General features: G+C 43.9%; 1 protein-coding gene across 1 annotated transcript in view; it reads right to left on the bottom strand.

Annotated features, from left to right (window-relative positions):
* Nucleotides 1–21,295, bottom strand: part of LOC115107913 (exostosin-like 3) — a 38,978-nt gene that overhangs the window by 3,359 nt on the left and 14,324 nt on the right. The window contains exons 2-5 of the mRNA XM_029631679.2: nt 4,964–7,602; nt 4,061–4,188; nt 2,629–2,773; nt 497–625 (exon numbers count right to left, since the gene is read on the bottom strand). Of these exons, the coding sequence (XP_029487539.1) occupies nt 497–625; nt 2,629–2,773; nt 4,061–4,188; nt 4,964–7,105 (2,544 nt within the window). The 5' untranslated portion in view covers nt 7,106–7,602. The remainder of the gene's footprint in view (nt 1–496; nt 626–2,628; nt 2,774–4,060; nt 4,189–4,963; nt 7,603–21,295) is intronic.

Genomic DNA, 21,295 nt, shown 5'->3' with positions numbered 1-21,295 from the left:
ATACCGCGACACATATTACAGTGCATAAAATAAGGTTGACTCTTAGGGTTGATTCTCCAGGAAAAGGAAAGTCACTCATTGGTTATAGGAGGTTACTTCCCACCACATGCATTATTCACCTGCCTTATTCTTACCAGGGTCAACTTGCTGTCAAGTCACACACGCCATCGAAGCCTGTTCTAATTCCGGAATGGAACACCTGGGAATATTCCAAGATTCCAGGTCCCAAAATTCCCCCTGGCTCGATTGGCATAATTAGTCCGCTAGCCATAAATATGTATATACTAGTATAAATGTCTTGCAAATAGATGTCGAGGGAAACGCAAGCGTAGGGCAACAATCCAATCTTGTTGTGCTCTGATTTATAATTTGCCACAGAATATTGAGCATGTCAGGTTGAGTAATGGTTGGCTAAGTGAGCAGAAATATAAATAAACAGTGCCCGGGGGTGTGTGTGTCTTTTTGGAGTATACGTGTGTGTGTGCGCCCCACTGACCTTGATAGGGGGCTTTCGGGTGATGTGTGACACTAGGAAGTTCATGGCGATATCCTCGCAGTTGATGTACTCGTCCACCATGTCGCGGATGGCCTGAGGCATCACATACGAGTACAGGTACGCGTAGTACTGCAGCAGAGAGACAAAACATATGAGGGAATCAACCGGCATTCCGTTCATTAGAACACTCAATGTAAAAAATAAATAAAGTACAACAGAAAATGAGCGAGTCTAGTGGACAAGTCATCCCTCTGTTTTACGTTCTTTTGTTCCGTTTGGTGCCTAATGAATATGGCCCAGGTACAATGAGGGTGAGACAGGTCAGACCAAAGAAAGTACAAGGAAGTCATGGAGAGGAGGGATGAGGGTGATGTATCTTATAGAAGACAGGTTTCGGAAAGTATTCAGACCCCTTCCCTTTTTGATACGTTACAGCCTTATTTTAAAATTGATTAAATAAAACATTTTACTCTTCATTTTACACACAATACCCCATAATGACAAAGTGAAAACAGGTTTTTAAGATAAAAAAAAAAATACATTTAATAAACCTAAAAAATAGAAATACCTTATTTACATAAGTATTCAGACCGTTTCCTATGATACTCGAAATTGAGCTCCGCTGCATCCTGTTTCCATTGATCATCCTTCAGATGTTTCTACAACTTGATTGGAGTCCACCTATGGTAAATTCAATTGATTGGACATGATTTGGAAAGGCACACGCCTGTCTAAATAAGGTTGCATAGTTGACAGTGCATTACAGAAAAACCAAGCCATGAGGTCAAAGGAATTGTCCGTAGAGCACAGAGACAGGATTGTGTCTGCAGCATTGTAAGTCCCCAAGAACACAGTGGCCTCCATCATTCTTAAATGGAAGAAGTTTGGAACCACCGAGACTCTTTCTACAGCTGGCCACCCAGCCAGATTTAGCAATCGGGGGAGAAGGGCCTTGGTCAGGGAGGTGTTCAAGAACCCGATGGTCACAATGACAGAGCTCCAGAGTTCCTCAGTGGAGATGGGAGAACCATCCAGAAGGACAACTATCTCTGCAGAACTCCACCAATCAGGCCTTTCTGGTAGAGTGGCCAGTTCGGAAGCCACTCCTCAGTAAAAGGCACATGACAGCCAGCTTGGAGTTTGCCAAAAGGCACCTAGAGACTCTCAGACCATGAGAAACAAGATTTTCTGTTCTGAATGCCAAGCGTCACATCTGGAGGTAACCTGGCACCATCCCTACGGTGAAGCATGGTGGTGGCAGCATCATGCTATGGGGATGTCTTTCAGAGGCAGGGACTGGGAAAATAGTCAGGATTTGGGGAAAGATGAATGGAGCAAAGTACAGAGAGATCATTGATGAAAACCTGCTCCAGAGCACTCAGGACCTCAGACTGGGGCGAAAGTTCACCTTCCAACAGGACAACGATTCTAAGCACACAGCCAAGACAACGCAGGAGTGGCTTTGGGACAAGTCTCCGAGTGTCCTTGAGTGGCCCAGCCAGAGCCCAGACTTGAACCGAATCAAATATCTCTGGAGAGACCTGAAAATAGCTGTGCAGCGACGCTCACAATCCAACCGGACAGAGCTTGAGAGGATCTGCAGAGAAGAATGGGAGAAACTCCCCAAGTACAGATGCCAAGCTTTTAGCATCATACCCAAGAAGACTTGAGACTGTAATCGCTGCCAAAGGTGCTTCAACAAAGTACTGAGTAAAGGGTCTGAATACTTATGTGATATTTCAGTTTTTTTTATATTAGCAGAAATGTCTAAAAACCTGTTTTTGCTTCAACATTATGCAGTATTGTGTGTAGATGAGGGGAAACTATTTAATCAATTTTAGAATAAGGCTGTAACGGCACAACAAAATGTGGAAAAAGTTTTTCCGAATACACTGTATGATATAATAATATATGCCATTTAGCAGATGCTTTTATTCAAAGTGACTTGCAGTCGCCGATACACTTTACATTACGGGTGGTCCCGGGAATCAAACCCACTACCCTGGTGTTGCAAGTGCCATGCTCTACCACCTGAGCTACAGAGGACCACCGAACAGAGCTACGTGCAGCATAGAGGTCAGGGCTCACGGGGTTGAAAGGTGTCACGACGGGGGAGGGAAGAGGGGGAGTACCTTGTGAAAGAAGGCGGCGCCCGTCAGCACCATGGACAGTTCACAGGAGTAGTTAGAGTTGTAGAGCCATGACTGGTGGTTGACGTCCCAGGCATGAAACCTCCCGGGGAAGCCCACGATGCGGTCCCTGGCCTCCCGCCACACCCTGATCCACACAACCAGACCAAGAGAAACATGACGAAAAAGGCAGCAATATACTGGGGAGAATGAGCTGAGGAGAATTGCATCAAAGTGAGACCACAATATATTCATATTGTATTGTACATGTAGGCCTATAAGGAAAATCATACAGCTGACAAAAAGGTCTCCAACAGCTCGTCAGCGAGGACGGCAATCTACAAGGAGAAGAGATATGTGTTCTGTTGTGTATTATTTTCGGACGTGCACACAGACGCACACGAGACTACAAGGACGTGCTCACTGATTGGGGAGTATCAACAGCTACATGCTGTTATCAGACGACACGCTCCTACTTCTGGAAGTCTCTGAAAAATGCGTGGCACGTACAAGAGTATATATAACCCCTTCCCTTTGAGATCTAGTACATTCCCATTACACCCACGCTATAGAACGTCCCAGTGGGAATTTAGCCGTGGTTCTAGGTGAGGGAAAAAATGATTACAGGATACTTCATGACAAATGACCCCATTCATACGGTGCCTGCCAAAACACGCTGCAAAAGTGCTAAAACCTGTGGACAATGCTGCAGTCGGGGATTTTGGGAAGCTGTTCAAAATGGTCAAGAATCAATATTTACCCATTGATTCTTGAAGAATGTAACTTATCAATAAATGGCTTAGGGGGCAATGATCTATCTTTATCATAACCCAAAATTACAGGCCAAGGTTGTATTTCTCCATTGTTTACAAACAACAAAGACTGGAAACAAAGTACGTATAGCTTCAAGATATGGTTTAAAAATATGAAGAAACATGTCCAGTCACTGCGTGTAGAGAGCCATCTATGGATTTGAGAGGTGTTACATTCCCTAGCTCGGCTTTTTTCTCTCTCCTCTGTTTTGAATCCCACAATGTAGCTTTGCACATGGCCCTGATGTGATATTCAAGGTGAGGCAAGTCTAGTACTGTACGCTCATGTGGCGTTTGAAAGTCAACATGGTCCATTTCTCTCTTGTTGATCTGTCAGGGTCAGTTGCATTAGTGCCATGTTTTGGTTTATTCTGTGGTACTGAGCTGAAAATGCTTTTAAAATGTCAGCGTGCGTTTTTTCATTATTATATATATTTTTTACATTTGGAATAAGTGTCGATTCACACGATGCTTGTCGATATCTGTAGACAGATCATCGGTCTGCTGGGTTCCAAAGAAAAATGCATCTCTTTGAAAATCAATGAGGCACAAAACAAAGTACACTTTCTTTCTCCAAAGAGCTTTGGATCCAATGACTGGTCCCAGACTCCCCTCTAACTGACCTGAACCCAAACATAATCTCGTCATGGCGGAGGTGGGCGTCGTCGTCGATGGACAAGATGGCCTCCGTCTCCACGGCGTCCCAGGGCAGGAAGCGGTTGTTGAGGCTGTTCTTCTCCGTGCGCACCACCTGCAGGACAGGAGAAGTATTCAATTGAAAATATTTGAGTATTTTCTTAATTAGTTCACTGTTAATACAATCCCAAGAATGTGTGCATGTCGGTAGTCAAGTTTTCAGGATAGAGGACTTTGAATACAGAGCAAAAACAGTATGTTTTGCATCACTATCCATTTAATGTGGCATTTCACAAAAATATAGCACAGTGTACTGGTCCAAACCACTCAGCCCCCCCCTTTCTCAACAGCTTTATTAGGCTAACCCATCTAACAAAAAACATGAAAGTATGGAATGATCTAATAGCATTCAATAGTTATGCGGTTTGTCAAATGTGTGGACCAATTAGGCTAGTCATTCAAGATCATTAAACTATCCTCCCATATCTTCCTACAGAAAGGGAATCTCTTTCCTACAGACAGTGTAATTGGGATACTTGAGTATTCTGTTCAAGTTCCATTCTAAAAGACAAACCTAATTCTGTGGACGTCACACTTTATATCAGCTGGTGTAATTTGTCCGGCTGCAGAGTTGTAAGCGAAGCAGGGAGAGCAGATTAAATGAGTTTCAGCAGCTAGACCAATGTGCTTGAGCACACTCTCAGACACACACGGCCTTCCAAGACTGCTGCGCCACGACACAAGTTACACTATTTGCATTTCAGAATGGGGTAGGACGAGCAGGGCCTTTCAGATCACTCTCTCCCATTCAATCATATTGTTCAGTCTGAGCAGTGAGCACTTAGCAGAGGGGGCATGTTTTGTATTCAGCGGCGGTGGAAAGTACTCACCACGATGGGCAGGCCGATGTCTGGCCACAGCAGGTCGTCTGAAGGAGGCTTGGGGGAGTTCCACACCACCACCACCTTGTTGAGGTAGGGCAACCCGTTGAGCCTTTCCAGGGAGTTCATTAGCACCTCCTCCCTCTCGTAGGTCAGCATGACCACCGTGAACTGCTCCCGGGGCACGTTACCACCCAGCGCTGCCTGAAACTCCTTCCCCGAGCCCCCAGCACCGCCGCCAATGGGGCGAAAGCCCGTGCCCGAGCCCAGGAACTTGGCCTCCGAGGGCAGCACGGGGTCCAGTGGCGTGTGGGGGAACAGATGGAAAGGCCCCGGGGCACGGTTCCAGGTCTGGTAGGTGTTGGCTGACGTGTAGGTAAAGTTGCGGAGGAAGCGCGGCGAGGCGTAGGGTGGCTCTGTCTCCACGGGGCCCAGGTCCAGGTCACCGTTGTCGGCCAGGTTGGCGTCCGTGCCGGCCATCTTGCCTGCTTTGTGGGGGATCTCCTGGGCGGGCTCCTCGCGGATGGGTGCGGCAGGCACCTGGATGCTGGTCCGGACGCTGGCCAGGATGGTGCCCAGTACATTCTCCGAGGTGGAGAAGTAGGTCTCCCACAGGAAGCGTCCCTGTCGTCGCATGGCCAGCAGGTCGTTGTCTGATAGGCTGCGCAGCAGGAAATGCAGCTCGGTGATGCGGGGCTTAGGCACCATGATTGCTGCCTCGCTCCAGCGGATCAGCTCATGGTAGGGCAGCCTAGCGTGGTCCCCAAGCACCACAGGGATGGCCCCCACCTCTAGGGCTTCAAACAGCCTCATGCTACTGCCTGCAGAGGCCACCAACTGACAGTCCCCGGGGGAGATGACCAGGGCGAAGGTGGAGGCCTTGAGGACCTCGAGCCGCTCCTCCCTCTCGCCACACAGAGCCCACTCGGTAGGCAGGCTGGGCCGCGGGCTCTTACAGGTGAACTCCACCAGCACCTGGTCCAGGCGGCTGTCCTGAACCGCCTTGAGCGTGCCGATGATGCGGTCATCGTAGTCGGCTGGCGCATCTCCCTCCATCTCCTCCTCAAAGGACTGGTGCGGTCCCTCCTGCAGGCTACTTCGCAGAGACTCCACCTTTTCGCCCTGGAAGGTGAACAGGTACTTCCTCTTGACGGGCACCTGGGGCGGCACCTCCAGGAAGTTGGGCTCAGATAGGGCGTGGACCAGCGGGGACACCACCAAGTCAAATCCCTCGCGGTACTGCTGCTCCAGGAAGGTAGACTGGGCCACTGCCGCTCGGCCCGTGCTCACATTGTACAGGAAGTTCTGCGTCATGGACTTCCTGGAAAGATGGACCAGGAGGTGGTTGTGTCCATCAGACCTCCAGTAGGGTAGAGCCTTCAGCTGCTTCTCCAGCTCCAAGGAAGCCGGGAGGGGGGAGGAGGGAGTCTCCTGCAGCTCCCCAACCAGCACCACATACAGACAGGCGATGCTGGGGTTGTTCGTCACATAGATGCTACTCTTTACCGAGGTGGCGAAGGCCTGCTTGACCAATGGGTCCAGGGACTCGCCCCAGGGGTAGGAGGCCGTGTCATAGACGTACACAGGGAAGCCAGAGGTCAACGGGCAGCGGGCGTAGTCGAAGCAGGAGCGCAGGCGGCAGGCACGGGCAGACTTGGGCGGGGGCAGGCCTGGGTCGTCCTTGTCGGGTAATAACCTCACGGGCAGAGAGAGCTTGGGTTGGTTCTGAGCCATCAGCTCTTTGTACGAGTGCTCCGTCTGGCTGATGACATTCTTCAGCTGCAGCAGGTCCTGCTTGGCACTGTCGATGCTCCGCTTGCACGCCTCGATGCGCAGGTTGAGCCGGGAGATCTCCCCGTTCAGCTCCTGCCGCTTTGCCTCCAGCTGTAGCAGCTCCTCACTGACTGACTCGCGGATACGGCACAGGTCTTGCACGTGCTTGGTCTCGCACAGTTCGCCGCCGGGCCGCGGGCCGAAGATGCGCTTGTCGGGGCCGCCCGCCTCGTCGATGGTGGTGAGGTAGTAGTGGGCGATGAGTGGGAAGAAAACCAGGATGAAGAAGAGCATGAAGCTGAGCCAGGTGAGGCGCACGCGCCGCAGCAGCCACGGCTGGCCGCCGGGCCCCACCCCGCCACCGTTACGCTGCATCATGGGTTAGGGTCACTGGGCTTAGCTCAGCGCCAGAGTCTCTACTAGTCTACAGGGATCAGCAGCCATGGTGCAACCTCGTCAACATGGTGAAACAGTGTAGCCGCTAAACCATCAGAATTGTTAAATCGACTTGTTTTGTCCTCATAAAATGGATAAAATGTCATCTGTGTGGATCTACCTGATTGTGGTTTTCCTTTTGGTATCAGATGTTGGGGGACTTCACCTTTGTCTTGCTGGCGTGCCATAGTTCAAACAAGTCCTTGCCATCGTTCCTCTTGTATGGTGTAGTTGTATTTCTGGCCTATGGGAGCAAACTGTCGGGTGGAGAGGAGCCCCTGCTGGTAAACGTTGGGGAGGAGAGCATGGCTGGTCACAGTCCTGCAGTGTGGCATCATGGGTCAGCTGCTACTGCCCTGGTTGTGCCCATTTCTTCTAGGTCCGTCAAAGAATGAAAGGCCTCCAAATTCTCCTTCAATGTTGAATAACAAGACCTGAAACTGATAAAGAGAAACTATGTCAAAATGGTCATATTTAAGGTCACTTAGTTGGCATTCTTAGTATATCAGATTAAAAAGAAAAAACATCCAGAAAAGTCCAGCCTTCACGTCATAATCCAAATAAGAACCATACCAGCATTCTGATGACATCACGAGGAAAAACATTCTTAACAATTAAATTGTGTGCGTGACGTGACATATGTTCTAAGTTAACACAAAAATACATCATTTGAACATACATTTGAAAGTAAATACAAACTAGCCAATGTGAAAATGTATTTCGCCAAATAATGCTTCTTTGATGGTTTAAACATGGTTGTGTTATCATGATGATGAGTCTAGTTTCCCCCCCCATGTCTCTCCACAAGCCTAAAACAGAGATCAGTAACCTATCTGATCAGCAGCACTGTGCATACTGTATCAAAACCGCTGACACGAGGTACGGTTCATAGTAACAGCATCTCATCCCTTTAGGCATCATCCTCATTAGGAACTAATGGTTTTCTCCTCTTTGCTGGCTTCCTCAGGCTAAATCACAAAGGAGACAGGTCTTCCTGTTGAACAGTTCATTTCTAAAAAGAGAGACTGCAGAATCACAATACGCTGTGTTGGAGGAAACAGTAAAATCAAAGTTTTGGCTTTGCAATCAGAAGACCATTAGCAGATAAACCAAAGCGCTGATAGGAAAGACATACTGATTCAAATGGTAAGGGCAGCCAGGGACAGGAGGAAAGACCAAAAGGGACATATTAGGCATTTGTTCTCAGACAAGAGTCCTAATGCATCAGAAAATAATGAAAGTAGCCTATTCTCCAGCAGACCAAAGACAAAAAAAAAAGGCACGGAACACAAACTAATCAATGCTGGTTCACACCAGTCTTGGACAAGGCGACAGAACAAAAACAGGACAGAACTAGACTATCTCAAGGCCAGAGAGTACAGTGTCCTCACTGCTACATATTGGGAGATGCGGCTTGTTTGGCTGAAGGCCTATCAACTAGGCCTGCACACTAAACCACAAACACTATGTTCCCCGATAAGGACTAACATTACAGAATGGAGTTCAGAATGAGATTTCACCAGGACACATAATATCACAAAATAGAAAGTGTGAACAAGTACACGTTTACCTTGGCAACAGACAAGGTTCAGTTGCAGATGAGCCATAAACTCACAGTCGTGACAAGTAGGCTGCACCATTCATTGGGCTACAGTGAGACCTAATCTGCAGAAGGGCCACTTTCACTGCTGTCCTATTAAAACTTGTTTGCCTGCCTGCTCGATTATAACACATAGATTACTAAAAGCCTTGTGACGATTTGGAGACTCAAGCATCCAGCATATGCATTTTTCTCCGACTAATGGAGCATCTTGCAATATGGCCACACAGGTCTGCTCTTATTTTCCACACTGTACTGTAGCTATCAGGGGCTAGCCTTGCTGCTATCAGGGGCTAGCCTTCTTAACACAGTGTGTGCCATTATGGCAGCAGTTATCAGCACAGCGCCCAGTAGGTCAGCTCCAAAGTGCTACTGTGTCACATGACGTCATCTGCTGGCCCTTGCACCTCCGAGGTGCCACTGGGAGACAGAAAGAGGTGCTGGCACTCAAGCCCTCTAGGTGCCACTGGGAGACCTGAGAGAGTGCCTATCAGGAGCCTCCGATTAATTGCTGCGGGCTGGGATGCAAATCTACAGTGTAATGGGAGGCAGATGCTGCAGCCTCTCGGGGGCAAAGCAATGCCACATCTAATCTGGGGCCATAAACACACCGACTAGAGCCCCAGCTCTTGTTAGCCTTTGGGTGAAACAGTCTCATCTACAACGGCAGGACTTCGGTAATCCTCAAAGTGCATAGTCTTTACTCTGTACCACAGAGTTTAATTTAATCTGTAGAGCATGGATGTGGAACACACAAACATCCACGCCAGTGTTTCCTATGGAAAGTTTAGGGGGGGGTCCCGGAGTAGATGGATTTCTACGGTCCAGTAGGACTGAGAAGCCCAGTTCTGGTGACCATTTAAAAGGACATTCTATCAAAAATATGTTATATATAAATTATGCTGACACCCTCTAAAATAGAATTTCCACACTGAGAAATGAGCCCAATAACATATTGGTAAACTTTGCATGGCCCATATTATTAGGCATTAGCATAAGAATTGCAGTGTTTTCCACGAGTGAATAGAAAACATAGCCAGCCAGGTGTCCCCGGGTCGGAGCTCTATTTGTGGCCTAGATTCCATCTGAAATACACAGCAAAATTATTGCATACTTGAATATGAGTTCACCTCTCAGATTGGAAATATTGGTTGTGGTATTGTGTAGGAAAGTCATGACTTCACAATTTTAATGACTGAAAATGTATGAATTCAGTATATTGTAAGTTGTTCTGGATATTGTCTAGGTCTAGGCCTGCAGTGCCTTCAGAAAGTATTCTTACTCCTTGACTTTTTGTTGTTACAGCCTGAATTCAAAATGGACTAAATAGATTCATTTTTTTACCTCACCCATCTACACACAAAACTCCATAATGACAAAGGGAAAACACGTTTAGAAATTTGGGGAAATGTAAAAAAAAAAAAAATGAATTGCAGAAATCTAATTTACATAAGTATTCACACCACTGAGTCAATCCTTTGTAGAAGCACCTTTGGCGGCGATTACAGATGAGTCTTATTGGGTAAGTCTCCAAGCGCATTGCACACGTGGATTGTACAATATTTCTCCATTATTCTTTTTTTTTTTCATCTAAAAGCTGTCAAGTTGATTGTTGATCATTACTAGACAGCCATTTTCAAGTCTTGCCCTAGATTTTCAAGCCGATTTAGGTCAAAACTGTAAATAGGCCACGTTGTCTTGGTAAGCAACTCCAGTGTAGATTTGGCCTTGTGTTTTAGTTTATTGTCCTGCTGAAAGGTAAATTTGCCTCCCGGTGTCTGTTCCAAAGCAGACAACCAGGTTTTCCACTAGGATGTTGCCTCTGCTTATTGCTGTATTCCATTTATTTTTATCCCCCCAAAAACTCCCTAGTCCGTGCCCGATTTCAAGCATACCTGTTACATGATGCAGCCACCATGCTTGAAAATACTTAGTGATGTGTTGGACTTGCCTCAAATGTAACGCTTTGTATTCAGGACAACAAGAAAATGCATTTCTTTGCCACATTTTTGAGATTTGCATATGTTTTTAGGGAACTCATAGGTCTGTATGTCTCATTGAAGCTACACAAATGTAAAAATGTTCAACCTTAACATGTGATAACTATACAAAAGAACAGGAATACATTTTACACAGGTGGAAAGCCACGCCCCTACTAAACTATGCCTCCAGTCTTTTGATCTGACCTGCTGGGTCATATCTTTAGAACGCATCAACCACCCATCCTGGCTCTTTTCAAAGAAAACCCAACGCCTACAACCCAGCAGTTGGGTCAACCAAACAACCCAGCATGTTTTAGTGTAGCGGTAATAAATAAAGACAAATATGGGGTTGCCTATCTGCATTTACTCAATTGAGCTCCTCATTAGCGAGATCCAAAACGTGATTTTTTTAACTAGCTTTCATCCATTTAATTAAATTCCCAAAAAACTTGCACAAACAAGTTAATATAATGTGTTCGGGTAATGTGATTCCAGTTCATCTGTTATTTTGTATCGTTACCATAGTTATTCATTGGATGGTTCTCCATCAATTGGGTTCCCGCCCATAAATACCTGGGCATTTGGATTTACAAAGTTTAAAAAAAAAAATTTAAAACTACGAACGGGCTAGTTAAAAGGCGAAGATTTAAATAGATCTTGCCTCACCGTAAATAGCAGGAAGCAGATTGTAGTCAACTTTCCTGCCAGTTCTTGACTATGGCGACAGCATTTACCAGATTGCAGCAGCCACTACTCTTAAACCTTTGGATGCAGTCTACCATAGCGCCCTTCGCTTTATCACAGGGGACAGTTTTAATACTCACCACTGCAACCTGTATCAAAAGGTTGGCTGGTCTTCATTAAAGTACCGTGGGTCTCTTAATTATTCCCTTTTTGTTTACAAAGCTCTACTACACAAGCTTCCGACTTACCCAACTTTGCTGTTAAAATATATAAACATGACACCAAACCCTTTCACAAAGATGTTTAACTCATGAGGTTCCCCGGGTCTCCACCGAACTAGGTAAATCCACTTTTAGTTTTAAAGCATCTCATTGCTGGAACCAACTACAAAATACAGTGTACAAAACATTATGAACACCTGCTCTTTCCATGACATACTGACCAGGTGAATCCAGGTGAAAGATGTGACATCAATAATGGATAATTTGTTAAATCCATTTCAAATCAATGTAGATGAAGTGGAGGAGACAGGTTAAAGAAGGATTGTTAACCATTGAGAGAACTTAAAAGCATGTATGTCATGCATTGGGGTCCAGAACGGTGGATGAATTTAAAATACAATAGAAGAATCTTAAAATGAATTGTAAAACTCACAGGTAGCCAGTGCAGAGACCCTAAAACCAGTGTAGCGTGTGCTCTCCGTCTGGTCTTGGTCAGTACACATTAGAGGTCGACCTAGTAATCAGAGTGGCCGATTTCAAGTTTTTAATTTTTTTATACCTTTATTTATCTAGGCAAGTCGGTTAAGAACACTACCTTGTTCAGGGGCAGAACGACAGACTTTCACCTTGTCAGCTCGGGGGATCCAATCTTGCAACCGTACAGTTAACTATAATCGATGCAACGCTGGGGGATGATTCAACAAAAGCGCATTTGCTAAAGAAAGCACAATCGTTGGACGACTGTACCTAAACATAAACACCAATGCCTTTCTTAAAATCAATACACAGAAGTATATATTTTGGCTAAAAGAAATCCAGGTTAGCAGGCAATATTAACCAGGTGAAATTGTGTCACATCTCTTACGTTCATTGCACGCAGAGTCAGGGTATATGCAACAGTTTGGGCAGCCTGGCTCATTGCGAACTAATTTGCCAGAATTTTAAGTAATTATGACATAACATTGAAGGTTGTGCAATGTAACAAGAATATTTAGACTTAGGGATGCCACCCGTTAGATAAAATACCCAACAGTTCCGTATTTCACTGAAATAATAAAAATCATTATTTATAACCTTGTCAACGTCTTGACTACATTTCCTATTCATTTTGCATCTCATTTCATGTATGTTTTCATGGAAAACAAAGACATTTCTAATTGACCCCAAACCATTGAGCAGTAGTGTATACAATACCAGTGAAAAGTTTGGACAACCTACTCATTCTAGGGTTTTTCATGTTACCATTTTCTACATTGCAGAATAATAGTGGAGACATCAAAACTATGAAATTACACATATGGAATCATGTAGTAACCAAAAAAGTGTTAAATCAAAATATATTTTATATTTGAGATTATTCAAAGTAGCCACCCTTTGCCTTGACAGCTTTGCACACTCTTGGCATCCTCTCAACCAGCTTTATCGGTTAGAAACCTGGAATGCATTTCAGTTAACAGGTGTGCCTTGTTAAAAGTTAATTTGTGGAATTTCTTTCCTTCTTAATGTGTTTGAGTCAATCAGTTGTGTTGTGACAAGGTAGGGTTTGTATACAGACGCCCTATTTGGTAAAAGACCACGTCCATATTATGGCAAGAACAGTCCATCATTACTTTAAGACATGAAGGTCAGTCAATTCGGAAAATAGGGCCGGGCAATGAAGTTATATCTACTGTAAACCTTCACAGACATAGAACACTGCTACATGTTGATCGTGACAATCAATAACTTTTCAGACGAAAAAAAAAAAAAAGAAGCTGCATCAGGTCTTTATCTTTTCCAACAGTAGAATTCTGCTCTGTCATAAAATATTATCTATTTTTTTTCCCCCTGACAACAATAAACGTTGCTGATTGATGTGTTGTTTTTTATGCTGTTTTTTTATGCTGTGTTAGCTAGATGTATTTATTTATACTGAATGTCTTGGTAAGTCACGGTATTTAACTTTAAAGTACTTTTGTAGAAGAGTGGTCTGCGCACAGGCAGCAGGCTGCATGCGTCAGCGCACGATTATTTGATTGACAGTTCTGGTTGCCTAGTGATGGATTTTAGTCCCGGTTCAGAAGTGGCATTCTTTTACAGGTAAATAAAATGTCTGTTCATATCACCAGAGAAGGTTTCATGTCGGCATAAAAAAATACGTAGTGTAGCCTACCCTAACAGACATTCCATAGCCGCATTCCATTGTCTGAAAAGCATAAATTGATCCAGGCTACCGGAAGCCTTCTGCAATTTCATATGAGGCAAAAATGAAGAGCAGGCTACCCCGTGCCTGCAAGACTGGCCCGAAGACCTCAGTGCCACGAATAGGCTAGGGTTTCCTTAACTCAGTCCTCGGGACCACAAGGTTTGCATGTTTTGGTTTTTGCCCTGGCACTACACAGCCGATTAAAAAAATATGCTAATCATCAAGCTTTGATAATTTGAACCAGCTGCGCAGTGTTAGGGCAAAAAAACTAAGAAGGTGCACCCCTTGGGGTCCCGAGGATCAAGTTCGGGAAACGCTGCCATGATATTCTACACGCAACAGACCGAAGAAGGCAGAAGGGTACTCATACATTTTTGGTCATGTGAATTTCGCAATGTCTTGTCTTGCATATTCACCAAGTAGCCTAAAGTTTGCCTCTTCCTCTCTAGTTTTACTTGAATTACACAACTTCCCAGGCCTTTAAAGCCTAGCGGCTATAACATGGTAAATCATATTTTTTTGTGATAACTGAATTGTGATTTCAACTAAAGTGGAGAGAAAAAAAATGAACACATTTTTTTTTCTTAACGTTAAGGATCTCAACTTTGTTTAAAAGTTGTAATGTTTAAACCTTCACACCCCTAGTCTCAATGCTAACTCCCTGCTTAAATAAAGGTTGAAAGATACTGTATATATACAAAAAGTGAACACCCCTTCAAATGAGTGGATTTGGAGCAGCAACAAGTGGTAGGCCACACAAGCTCACAGAACGGGGTCGGTCTGTCCTTGGTTGCAACACTCACTACCGAGTTCCAAACTACCTCTGGAAGTAACAACAACACAAGAACTGTTCGTCGGGAGCTTCATGAAATGGGTTTCCATGGCTGAGCAGCCGTACACAACTGTAAGATCCTCATGCACAATGGGTGGAGCAGTGGAAACGCGTTCTCTGGAGTGATGATTCACGCTTCCCCATCTGGCAGTCCGACGGACGAATCTGGGTTTGGCAGCTGCCAGGAGATTGCTACCTGCCCCAATGTATAGTGCTAACTGTAGAGTTTGGTGGAACAGGAATAATGGTATGTTTTTCATGGTTTGGGCTAAGCCCCTTAGTTTCAGTAAAGGGAAATCTCAACACTACAGCATACAATGACATTCTAGATGATTCTGTGCTTCCAACATCGTGGCAACAGTTTGGGTTAGGCCATTTCCATTTTCACAATGACAGGCACAACGTGACCTCACTAATGCTCTTGTGGCCTAATGGAAGCAAGTCCACACAGCAATGTTCCAACATCTAGTGTAAAGCCTTCCCAGAAGAGTGGAGGCTGTTATAGCAGCAAAGGGGGGGGACCAACTCCATATTAATGCCCATGATTCTGGAATGAGATGTTCGACGAGCAGGTGTCCACATACTTTTGGTCATGTAGTGTAAAATAGAAGTCCATCCCCGGTAACAAGCCCCCTGCCTGTACTTCTCACAGAAACCACTTCATGTCACAAAAAGGTATGTGTAGACTGTTCTAGCATCTTTAAAGTGCGCCTCGACAGAATTGTTTTCTTCATTTTCCATATTGTTTGGAGCGTGGTGGCAATTCATTTGCAGTGGCACAGCGCCACAGCTAAATTACTTTAGCGGAAACACTGATCCACACACACAGTATTGATCATGCCAGACACAGCTTATGTGAGAATCAATGATAATCTAATCATCGGCGTTACGAGGCAGTTTTATGTTCAGCTCCTAATCGACGGCAGGGTCCATTTGCACTTGCACTTTCAGGGAAAGACAACCACAAGGAGGTACAGACTGAGGCTGTAAAAAGGCAGCCCGGAACGCATTGTATTACAGTGGCATGCATTACGATACTGTTTCTTTGTCTTCACCTTAAAGCGGGCTACATCAACAGGAACATGTAAGGCTTGGGCCACCTCAATTATTTCAGCTCCATTTCAGAATTCTGCAACATGATCAAATCAGGAGGCCCGGGCTGTTCTCCCGGGAGGGGGTAGAGGCAGAAGCATAGCCTGATGACCCAGATAAAGGAGCAGCCAGTTGAGGAGTTAGTCAGCACGTTGGTGCTCAGAGCCGGGGAACAGAGCTGTCTAATCTAATTGCGATATCAAAGTTAATTTCATTTTGGCCGTATAGTGAGGCTGCTATGAACTCGAGCTGTTAATGTCTAGCTAACTTTTTAAAGTTATAGAATGTGCGTTAGGTGACAGTGACAAGGCAACATGATGAAGTTGGCATGAAGAAAGGGAAGTAAAAAGGGAGAACTGAACGTAGAATCATGAAAAGGGCCAAATGTCAGCCTAGTTAGTTAGGCTGGAAGGCTTTAGGCCTATATCCTTATGGTAAAGAGTAAGACCAGACAGGTCTAGACTGGGCTCGTCAGAGCGGAATTGGGCAGAAAATACAAACCGATTTTATAAGGCCCTAAGAGAAGTGAGTCAGGCAAGCGTCAGTGGCTCTAGTTTCTGAGGTCGAGACGAGTTGAGCCATCACTGGCTAACCCTCCAGACAGAGTTTAAGAAGCACACAGTCAGAAGAACAAACTTCCCGGTTCCCACACTATCATTTCGCCAGGCAAGCGACAAGTGCATCTCTAAATGTTTGAACAGTCTCTCTGCACACTGGCTGGGTGAGTGAAAGAGAGGGAGTCCTACACTTCTGGCCAGAATATCATATCAGGGTATGAAAAAAATAAAATAAAATTGACAGTATTTTATGTTTTTGAATAATGAATGTTCAAAATTTGCTTCGTGAGTAGTGCGTGACCCTAGGGTGGCAACACATACATTCTAAGTGATTTCATTGCGTCTTTCTCCATTCTGATTGTTTTATACTGTTCAATTGAACTTCAACCAAAAATAATTTTCAGCATTTCCAATTTCAGCATTTCCTGCACTCATTTGAGATCATTTCCACACTGCCACATAGGGCTGCACGATATGGGCAAACAATCTAGGCCTTATTTTTAACCAAATATTGCAATTGCGATTTGACTTGTGATTTAGAGCAAAACACTTGGGTGAACTGTTGGAATCATGAAAATAGAATGATTATCCTAATTCTATAGTTATAATATAATAGCGGGCATTTTGAATACAGTGTTTGACAACAAATGAAAATGCCAAGGAAGAGTTATGGGGACGGGTAGGAACCAAGTGTTGACAAGTGTTTCTTAGGGGGCCCTATAATTTTTGGCTTACATGTAATGTTCTCTGTTAGCTACTTCACGTAGCTAACATTCTTGCTTTGCGTATTTCTCTTTGATTTAAAAAAGATACTGTTGCACAAAAAACATGAATGTAGGTCTACACAATCACAGGGATTATCAGGCTGTATAGCTAGTAGAGGTCGACCGATTAATCGGAATGGCCGATTAATTAGGGCCGATTTCAAGTTTTCATAACCAATCAGTAATCGTCATTTTTGGACACCGATCATGGCCGATTACATTGCACTCCACGAGGAGACTGCGTGGTAGACTGAATACCTGTTATGCGAGTGCAGCAAGGAGCCAAGGTAAGGTGCTAGCTAGCATTAAATGTATCTTGTAAAAAAACATCAATCTTAACATAATCACTAGTTAACTTCTTTGGGACTGGGGGGCAGTATTGAGTAGCTTGGATGAATAAGGTGCCCAGAGTAAACTGCCTGCTACTCAGGCCCAGTTACTAATATATGCATATTATTAGTAGATTTGGATAGAAACCACTGAAGTTTCTAAACTGTTTGAATGATGTCTGAGTATAACAGAACTCATATGGCAGGCAAAAACCTGAGAAAAAAATCCAACCAGGCAGTGGGGAATCTGAGGTTTGTCGTTTTTCAAGTCATTGTCTATCGAATATACAGTGTCTATGGGGTCATATTGCACTTCATAAGGCTTCCACTAGATGTCAACAGTCTTTAGAACCTTGTTTGATGCTTCTACTGTGAAGGAGGGGGGAATGGGAGCTGAATGAGTCAGAGGTCTGCCAGAGCGGCATGAGCTGCTCACGTGAGAGCGACCTGCGTTCCATCGCATTTCTACAGACAAAGGAATTCTCTGGTTGAAACATTGACCGTTAAAAACATCCTAAAGATTGATTCTATACATCATTTGACATGTTTCTACGGACTGTAATATGACTTTTCTTCTTAACTTTTGCCTGGACTTGCCCACGCGTCATGAGTTTGGATTGTGTACTAAACGCGCTAACAAAAACGAGGTATTTGGACATAAATGATGGACTTTATCGAACAAATCAAACATTTATTGTGGAACTGGGATTCCTGGGAGTGCAGTCTGATGAAGATCAAAGGTAAGTGAATATTTATAATGCTATTCCTGACTTTGTTGACTCCACAACATGGCGGATATCTGTAAGGCTTGTTTTGTTGTCTGAGCGCTGTACTCAGATAATTGCATGGTGTGCTTTTTCGGTAAAGCTTTTTTCAAATCTGACACAGCGGTTGCATTAAGGAGAAGTGGATCTAAAATTCCATGCATAACACTTGTATCTTTAGCAATGTTTATTATGAGTATTTCTGTAAATTGATGTGGCTCTCTGCAAAATCACCGGATGTTTTGGAACTACTGAACATAACGCACCAATGTAAACTGAGATTTTTGGATATAAATATGAACTTTATCGAACAAAACATGCATATATTGTGTAACATGAAGTCCTATGAGTGTAATCTGATGAAGATCAACAAAGGTTAGTAATTCATTTTATCTCATTTCTGCTTTTTGTGACTCCTCACTTTGGCTGGAAAAATGACTGTTTTTCTGTGACTAGGTACTGACCTAACAATCGTTTGGTGTGCATTCGTCGTTAAAGCCTTTTTGAAATCGGACACTGTGGCTGGATTTACAAGTTTATCTTTAAAATGGTGTAAAATACTTGTATGTTTGAGGAATTTTAATTATGGGATTTCTGTTGTTTTGAATTTGGCGCCCTGCACTTTCACTGGCTGTTGTTGAGGTGGGACGCTACCGCCCCGAATATCCCAGAGAGGTTAACTACACATGGCTGATGATATTACTAGTTTATCTAGCTTGTCCTGCGTTGCATATAAATCGATGAGGTGCCTGTTTATTTATCATTGAATCATAGCCTACTTCGCCAAACGGTTATTTAATAAGCGCATTCGTGACAAAAGCAGTCGTTGCACCAATGTGTACCTAACCATAAACATCAAAACTTTCTTGAAATCAATACACAAGTATACATTTTTAAGCCTGCATATTTAGTTAATATTGCCTGCTAACATGAATTTCTTTCAACTAGGGAAATTGTGTCACTTGCAAAAAAAAGCACATCGTTGAACGAATGTACCTAACCATAAACATCAATGCCTTTCTTAAAAGAAACCACCAGCTTTCATTTGTTCTCATTTTCTGAGCAAGGTATTTAAACATTAGCTTTTTTACATGGCACATATTGCACTTTTACTTTCTCCTCCAATACTTTGTTTTTGCATTATTTAAACCAAATTGAACATGTTTCCTTATTTATTATTATTAATGATTTTATTGATGTATTATATTCAGTTAAAATAAGTGTTCATTCAGTATTGTTGTAATTGTCATTATTACAAATAAATAAATTTATATATATACACTTTTTTTAATTGGCCGATTAATCGGTGTCTGCTTTTTTTGGTCATCCAATAATCGGTATCGAAAAATCATAATCGGTCGACCTCTAATTGCTAGTTATGTTTCCTCTGACAGTACATGTATTAGCTAGCTAGCGATTAGTATTAGTGATTAGCGACTAACAATATTTGGGCCCAACTTGCTAAGAAATGACAAACTTGCTATTTGTAGATGTAAGAAGCAAAGTAAGTGTAATTATAACAAAATTGTTGTCATCAACATTGTTGAATGTGCTACATTAACCATGCAGGGACTGAATGAAAGTGTCTTGTGGTCGAGGAACGACAAACGCGCTCCTTGAGTGACAGGGGGCGGGGCAAGGTCTGTGTGGAAAGCAGCAGAGAGAGAGAGAGAGAGAGAGCGGAGAAAGATGACTAAAGCGAACTATAAAAATGGACATTACATGGCGGATAACATTTAACAAACCAAACATTTAAAAACCGTTATAGAAGTTAAAGTAAAAACCCAAACTGGTCAGTGCATCAATACCGGTATATCGTAAAATATGTAATACTATTCAGCCCTAGGAGAGAAGGATGGCAGAGACAAAACTGTCAGTCAGCCACATCCAAAGAGAGAGCGAGAGAGAGAGAGATTAGAAGTGAGTGGACTCAAATAGACCGGGGGCATTGTCTCAACTAGATTTGGGGATGGCAGGAAGAGAGATTTTGTAGCTCGTCTGCGGTTGTCAGTGTGAGTAATGAGAAAGTTTATGCAACACCAATGGGGGAAAAAACTGCACAGACCAATGGGGGAAAAAACTGCACAGACCTGAGGCCTGCAAAGTTATTTTTAATGTGAATTTGACAGAGAGCGAGACAGACAGACAGTGAGAGAGAGATCCGGGGGGCAGACAGAGGGAGAGATCACACAGACTGTATTTTTAATAGGGCCCAGTGTACTGTGTGTGCACTCCTCCAGATGGGTACAGAGATCTCATTCTGACGCCTCGATTTTTCTGTTATTCTTTAGTTCTTGCATCTTTGTTGTAAAGTAGCCTATAGTTCCGCAATGCACAACTTATTATATAGGTCTTAAATGGAAAGGTCCACACATTTTGAATGTTATATTGTTTTTCTACATCTGAGTGATGTTCTATTGATTCCCTGGTTCATTTCATGTTTGAGTTAAGCCAAAATACAACATTTGTTGACAAAAAAATATTATTCTCAGAGTTATTTTTAACACTGTAAATGAAATTTTGGGTGGATTTTTATTTGAATTCACACAAAGCAGATGATGACATGGTTAAAGCTTGCTGACCATTGAGGACAGGGGGCCTCGGTATAACTCGAGGGGGCATCATTGTTGAGCAGATATATCCGCCAGTCATGAACAGCATGAGGGACTTAGGGATCCAGAATCAGAATACACAGACTTTTGCACCGAATGTCTGAGTTTGCTGTTTGCTGAGGCAGCAACTGGCACAGGCCTCTGGAGGTGCTCTGCTATTGAACAGATGATCCCAGCAGATGACACTGTCTTGCGTCCCAAATGGCACCCTACCCCTACATTGTGCATCACTTTTGACCGGGTTGTGCGCTATACAGGGAACAGGGTACCGTTTGGGACGCAACCACTGTGTAAGCACTAAGCGAGTACGGAGTGAGAACGGTATCTGAGAAATGCTCCAACTGTGCCTGCGCATGTCTGATTTCCTAATAGGGTCCCTCCCTCCCTCCCCTACCAACTGAAATCACTAACTTCACAGCAAGGGGAGTATTCTCTGATGAGAAGAATGAGGAAGAGGAGGAAGGCAGCTTTGGAGCAAGGTGACAGGGCTGTGGGAGGGAGTGGAGAGCAG

The sequence above is a fragment of the Oncorhynchus nerka genome, linkage group LG24, assembly GCF_034236695.1.
Source record: "Oncorhynchus nerka isolate Pitt River linkage group LG24, Oner_Uvic_2.0, whole genome shotgun sequence".
NCBI classification, from domain to species: domain Eukaryota; kingdom Metazoa; phylum Chordata; class Actinopteri; order Salmoniformes; family Salmonidae; genus Oncorhynchus; species Oncorhynchus nerka.
The sequence above is the reverse complement of the archived record's forward strand: the minus strand, read 5'-3'. Positions and strand labels throughout refer to the sequence as shown.